This window comes from Triticum dicoccoides, chromosome 5B (assembly GCF_002162155.2).
Source record: "Triticum dicoccoides isolate Atlit2015 ecotype Zavitan chromosome 5B, WEW_v2.0, whole genome shotgun sequence".
Classification (NCBI taxonomy): domain Eukaryota; kingdom Viridiplantae; phylum Streptophyta; class Magnoliopsida; order Poales; family Poaceae; genus Triticum; species Triticum dicoccoides.
Genome location: NC_041389.1, coordinates 472,090,497 through 472,097,478, shown reverse-complemented (window position 1 = coordinate 472,097,478; position 6,982 = coordinate 472,090,497). Strand labels below are relative to the sequence as shown.

At 40.0% G+C, this 6,982-nt stretch overlaps 1 protein-coding gene across 1 annotated transcript; it reads right to left on the bottom strand.

The window, feature by feature from the left end:
- Positions 1-1,398: 1,398 nt before the first annotated feature.
- Positions 1,399-4,400, bottom strand: LOC119310906. Its single transcript, XM_037586523.1, has 5 exons — positions 4,120-4,400; positions 3,853-4,045; positions 3,597-3,758; positions 3,445-3,508; positions 1,399-1,908 (listed from the first exon to the last, which is right to left on the bottom strand). Exons 1-5 carry the CDS (start codon positions 4,333-4,335, stop codon positions 1,725-1,727), a joined length of 819 nt encoding a protein of 272 aa, XP_037442420.1. The 5' UTR covers positions 4,336-4,400; the 3' UTR covers positions 1,399-1,724.
- Positions 4,401-6,982: the final 2,582 nt, after the last annotated feature.

The following is a 6,982-nucleotide window of genomic DNA, read 5'->3' as shown; positions in this document are numbered from 1 at the left end:
TTGTCTACGGATAAGAAAGATATAAGTAATGCTACTATGAATCTCACCGAGAGTTTGATCCTTGCTCAGAATGAACGATGGCGGCATGCATAACACATGAAGTCGAACGAGAAGTGGTGTTTCTCGTGGTGAACGGATGAGTAACGCGTATGAACCTGCCCTTGAAGGGGGAAAACAAATGAAAACGATTGCTAATACCCCGTGGGTTAAGGAGCAAAAGGAGAAATCCGCCTAAGGATATGTAGAATATCCTTTTAGAGTTTGTTTTCATGTTTTTTCAACACTAGCAAAAGAGCCCGTGCGTTGCAACGGGAAAAGACCACATGTCCCTAACACAATTATCATGACCGAAGACCTCAATGGGTTCGCGTGCATCTCATCTATGTTGCCACTTATCCTTATTCCCACAATTGTCGACGGTGGCCACTCACATGATCACAACACGTTTAAATATGGTCAATTCTAAGGTGTATTTCTTTCTCTCCACAAAAATGAGATACCTACCTTTCCACCAGTGTATGTGTGGTTATAAATGGTTTCTTTCTTCTCCACACTGATTTTGCCGAGGTGTTTATTTTCAATCTGGATCTACATTGGTACGAAAGAAAGACGAATCGTGCCCTATTGATTAAGATTGTCCTCTAAATAGCATTGAAAAATGTTTAATAGGTAAAACAACATCATATTCAGATTTTACACATTTTCCTAATCAACTTTTATATATAATATGTTAAAATTGGAGTTATGGTTTACAAGATATGAAAATGAATATATTTTTAAAAAGCATTTGAATCGCATTTTTCAAAATATTTAACAGGTAAAATTACATCATATTTAGATTGTGCACATTTTTCTAATCAATTTTCATATATAGCATGTCTAAATTAGAGTTACGATTTAAAAGATATTATATTTCAAAAAGTTATTTAAATCTGCCCAAACATAATAGATGGACGGCGGGTTGATTAACCAAACGATCAGGGGGTTTTCCAAAAAAGATGATTTTTTAAACTTAAAATAGGACCTCAGGTTGATTAACTAAAAGTACAGTTTTTTTAAAAAAAAGGGAAAATGAACCGGTTTTTCTCACTTAACATTATACCACGGGTTGGTACTTTTTGTAAAAGTGACAACGGACGACAGAAGCAGCCCTTGGTACGTAACATGCATCTTTCTCAACTTCAGGGTTTGCCAGTGAACGATTGGGCCTTCTGCCCGATCCGTCGCATGTACTTATATCCAGATACTGTACATGCACGGTCACACACAATCTTGGATTGTACTCCATACAAGCACACCTCGCACTTGCAAACATCAGATACCAGCTGGTAGATGTATGTACAATAACCACTACAGAATTTCGGTAAGATTTATAGGAAAAAGGTGCAATTTTGTATATAAAATAAGTTTGATACTGGATTTATAAGAAAATGAGAAACTATGTAGATATTCATATAAGATAAGTTAGATACTAGACATATGGCGGCTTGTACAGATGAGAACTTATACGCGCATAAATTACACACTGGGGGCCTGGGGCTCCATATTCTACGCCCGAACAAAGGGCTTGTTTGGATGAGGCGCTACTACACCGAATCCCTTAAACTAAACAAAATTCCTTGCAAATCTCTAGGAGTTTGATCCGACACATGCCCATCCAGAAAATACCCAAGGGGATGCAGTCTCATTCTCATGCATGAGCATCAAGAACCTGAGCCTCATAACTAGTTTGCAGAATCGTCATAGGGAGAGACATAGCCAGGCAACCACATAATCCTGTATATCTCTTGAATCCCACCTCTGGTTTTCAACAGATTAACAAAATAGACCAAGCCTTGCCTTCCATACTTCTTCACGCCAGCAACATCGAACAGGAATGCACAGATGTAGAGGAGGAGAACCGGCATCCTATGTCATGAAACGATATTCAGTTAGTGATTGAGTGAGCCATATCCAAAAGAAATGCATGAAAAAGATAATTGTATTGTTTCATTTAACTGACAAAGGTCAGAGCCAACTCCACTCGACATCATATTGATACAGCAGATACAAAATTTAGATGCTTACATGAAGTATGGCTCGGGAATGCATGTCCTACAGAGTTTAACCAAGACTTGGTAGACTACTGAAATCGGATTACAAACATGTATATATCTAGTAGATAAGATACATAAGAAAACTGACAGATAGAACAGAAAGAGTGCTACCCTCTGTTGGGAGGATTGTACTTATCAAGACCATGGCACCGCCAACAAACACTAAGTATATCATATGTTCATGTTAAAGCTCCAATATTAGGCCACAAAGTTAATGATAAGCTTGGCAAAAATTCCAGCAGAGGCACATACAATTTAGACTAACCATGGTGAATGGCAACTCAATGACTGAATGAGATGGCATGACACGTTGAAAGGAAGCATTAGACAGTTTGTGGTTTGCACATTTGTACTCTTTGCATGCAGTGCAATGAGACGAAGGCAGTTTAACAATACATCATGCCTTCTTGGACAAACAGAATTATGAACTGCATTCTCAAGGGGGGAGAGAATGTGGCGATTAAAGATTTCCTGACATACTGGACATGAAGCTAAGTTATCAGGGTTCATGTGGCTGTGAAAACATTGTACTATCTTGTTGCAGGCCATTTATGCTAGGCTAACTGCCCACACCTCATGTGTTGATTAATGTGTGTGACTCATATGCAGTCTGAATACCTTTGCCCCCCTATTATTAGTATAAGACAAACAAAGCCCTTAACACTTCTCTCAAGAAGCAAAGTTTAACTGGGGCAGCGGACATGCAGACAACGAAATCCAATAAGGGCAAGAAAAATTGTATCTTCATCTTTCTCATCCATCACTCATCTAGGGCCTGTTCGGTAATCACCCGCTCCCAGAATCTGTGGAGCAGAAAAACCACAATTCCTTCGATTTGAACAGCAGCTCCGCCAACTCTGCTCCCGGAGTTGTGGAGCGGAGGGATACCGAACAGGGCGCTAGTATGTAAGCCTTACTGTTTCCACTTTGTATATGAATTCAACATCATGGATATATATTGTTCTAGTCCCCTTACACATATTATTTTCTAGGGCAATAATGTTTCCCTAAAAATCGCATTTCCAACACAAGGTGCTTGTGGACACCAAAAAGCATTAGCTACCGCTGTATGGTGGACCTATAGGTCCTGAAACATAACTCCTATGATGTTGTACTATTGGTATATCAGCCTGACAAACTATCTAAGCTCTAAAATTTTAATGAAAAAAGATACATAAAAAACAGATTTATGTGATGTATAAACTAGAGGGTAAGTTGCCATTCTAGAGTTTGTAATTCAATGTTAGAAGAATGATATCTGTTGTTCCAAAAATGCAAGTGATGATTTGGGACAAAACTGCCGTACCTGACTATTAAATGAAATAATAGTTAGACAATACATACTGACCTAATAACATCCAGGAGGACATAGTTTTTCTTGATGTCCTTCCAAACCATGATAAGTATGGTACCTACAATGAGAAGGGGATCCAATGAATGTCCAATAATATGGCTACAAACTAGTATAACTGAAAAGCAATTTTAAAAATAAAGAAATACCAAATTTCAGCCGCGTAATCAGGCTGTTGGACTTGTGGCTTCTATGTAGCTCTGAAGATACAACACTGAGCTTGTAGAAGACGAATGCGAGCACTGCATCAACAAATATGGAAGGTGCCGTCTTCCAAAGTTGGTAACAGCCAACACATCCAAGAAATGCACCTACGATTAAACATAATCATTACAATGCGATGGGTTCGGTAGACAGCAAGTCAAAACAATGAACATACACCAGAGCAATTGAAATCAAACGAACCAAATAGGATGCCCAGCTGATAGTCCTCAATGTCGTAGACACGGCGGAGCGAAAAGAGTTCCCCTAGATTGCGAAGCTGTGGACGGAACATGCGTCCGAACTCCGTCTTCAACGCCTCCCATTCCTCGTTCCTGGTCTTCTTCTTGCTGACGCGCGGCACCTCCATGTCAGGAGAAGGACAGGGGGAGCAACGCTGTAGAGGCAGTGCCTTAGAGCTTATGCACCCGAATGGACAATGGAGTTTGGGAACCCGAAAGAAGATCTTACCACTGGCCACGGGCATGAAGCGCCGACGCGGTGGGGGTGGGAGTTGGGCGAGAGGGAAACCCTAAGGCTCAGCTCCCTGGCCCCAGTTCCCGCAGCAAGAAGGGCGCTGCGGCCGTTGAAGGCTCCGCTCCGAGCAGCCGTTGTCCTCTGAGCCGTCAGGTAGGCGCCGGCGCCGGCGCCGCCGCCGCCGCCGCCGCCGCACCGGACAGCCAACATCGCAACGGCGTCTCCTCTGCGCTCCCCGCTACCGCTTCAGTGGAGACGGACACGGGAGCCTTCAACGCCGAATCTTCGATCTGGGCTCGCTAGAGGATCGAGTGGGCTTTATTCGCGAAACCCATTAGCCGAACTGTTTCGTTTCGTTGGCTGTTTCCTTCCATTTCGTTGACTGTTTATTCTAGTTTAGCGACTTGACTGTTTGGATGGAATTTTTTAGCGACATTACTGTTTCGTTTCGTTAAACTTCTTCAGCGACTGCACTGTTTCAATGAAAACAGTTGTTGCAATTTTTTTTAAATACCTCATGCTTACAAGTTATCTAGTGTAGCTGGGGAAAGACCCTGGAGTGAGGCATATGCTTAAAAACAAGAAAACACTGCTACATGGTATAGTTTTTAGATATTTTTTGATCTATCTGAAAAAGAAGGTTCAATTGCTTGATCACTGAAAAAACTGTGGCCTGTTTCTTAAAATTAAAATAGCTCAAAGACTTTTTTAAAAGTTTGTGGAATTGAAAAAGTTCATCATTTTTTAAAAATAGTTCACAAATTTTGACAAAAAAGTACATGAATTTGAAAAAAAATTATGTAACTTGAAGAAAATTCTTTGATTTTTTTAAAAAGTTCAACAAATTTTTAAACATTTGTCAAATTTAAAAATCATTAATTTTCGAAAAAGTTTATCAGAAAATGAAAAAAGTTCATCAATTTTCAAAAAGTTCATAAAAAAACAAAAGAGTTCATCAATTTTAAAAAAATAATTCATAAATTAGAACAAAATTATCGAATAAGGAAGAAGAGAAAAATGATTTTTTTTAACAAAAAAGAAGCCAAAAAGGAAAAATAAAAGAAGAAAGAAAACAAAGGGCAATGATACCATGTACTGGAGTTCCAGCAACACCCAATGATGGGGAGACATGAGACATTCAACCATTATCATTCATCTATGCGACATGTCGTCAAATGATCATTTGGTGTTCCCAAGATGAAATCGAGAATTCTTAGAGGGATACCACGGTATAAACCAGAGACCCAAAAGATGATTGTCATTGCATGCATGCGCCTCCACAATTGGATTTGTCATACCAAGTTACACGATGAGTATTTTGACAAGTTTGACAATGATGCGTATGTGCAACCTCCATTACCGTGCCAACGCTCTACTACCAAAAGATGACGGTACCATGACTGCAGACGTGAGACTATTACAAGCAATCTCGTACCTTGAATTATTCCTTCTATTTGTAGTTGGCCCCTTTTGTAACGAAGCAAACTTATAACCATTCTAATTGTAATATTTACCACTATGATATTCATAAATCATTTTTTGTGTTTATATTTGACGAGAAACTATTTGAAACAACTAAGTGTTAGCAATTCAACACACATTTTCAGTTCAGGGACATCACATAAATTTCAGCACAAACTCATCGCACATTCTGAGACAACAATCTAGAAAAGAACTCGACAACTGATTATGTGGATAGTTTCCCAAAATGTGATTCTGGAGAATCAAAAGCTGAAAATAATTGGGCCCAAGAAGGACACCCACAACTTCGACGAGGCGTGGGTCATCATCATCATAGTGAACAATGACAAGTGAAATGTAGGAGATGATGTTGTCGTTGTGATCAAGAAACAATTGCTTAAAATAATTACAATTTGTAACCACATGACACATCATGCTCTCTGTTATTGTATCACCCCCTCTCTTAATCTCTCTAAGATCATTCATGTACATTATCATACCCAGGGCACACATGTCCTCTCTTATTCTCCCCTCGTATTCATACTCGATCTCCCCAACCAAACTCTCAGTCACACTGGGTGTCCAATTATCCATGTCATACTAATCATACCGGATTGAGTGTCCGCTGCAATATTCCTCATGGTTGCTAGTTCCAGCAAAATAACCACCATGATTCATCTCGATTGAGAAGTGATTACTGCATCTTTTTCCTACAACAATAGATCGTTTATAGCCCTTTTGCATTTCCACAAAAACATTACTCCCTCCAACCCATAATATAAGACTTGTAAAACGTTCTTATATTATGGGCCCGAGGGAGTACTATCTAAAGCATGCCTATTTCCGCAACAAGTGTAAATGCCAATGTCCCAAAAGCATAATGATATAACGCAAACATGCTCATGTGTGCTTATGTATACAAAAACATCATTTTTCCTTACCCCATTGGCTTTTAATCAATACCCCCATTTTCTCAAATCAGCAAACCCACATTTTCTGAAAACCTTGAATCCAAAAATTCATATCCCCCCCCCAATTAATGTCCATGATGAGTCAGTACATTTCACATGCCCAAAATCACTTGAGTCTGAAACCTTAAGCTCACCAAACCCCCAATTTGTTTTCCGTTGTCCTGCATAGTCCTCACCTCGAGCACATCATTTGTGGCATGAATAGATAAGGCGGCGAACACCCTAACCAATGTTTCCCTCCCGCCGCCAGAAAATCATGTAAAAGAGGGGTCTTTGAAATCATATCATAAAGCGGTGATGAAGGTCCCTCCCTCCGACATTTTGGAGCAAGTGGCACATCGCCAAGTCCTCTCCCAAACAATGCATATGGGGGCGCATCGACATTGGAAGACAAGCTCATCTCGCTGTCGTGGGAGCATGACGAG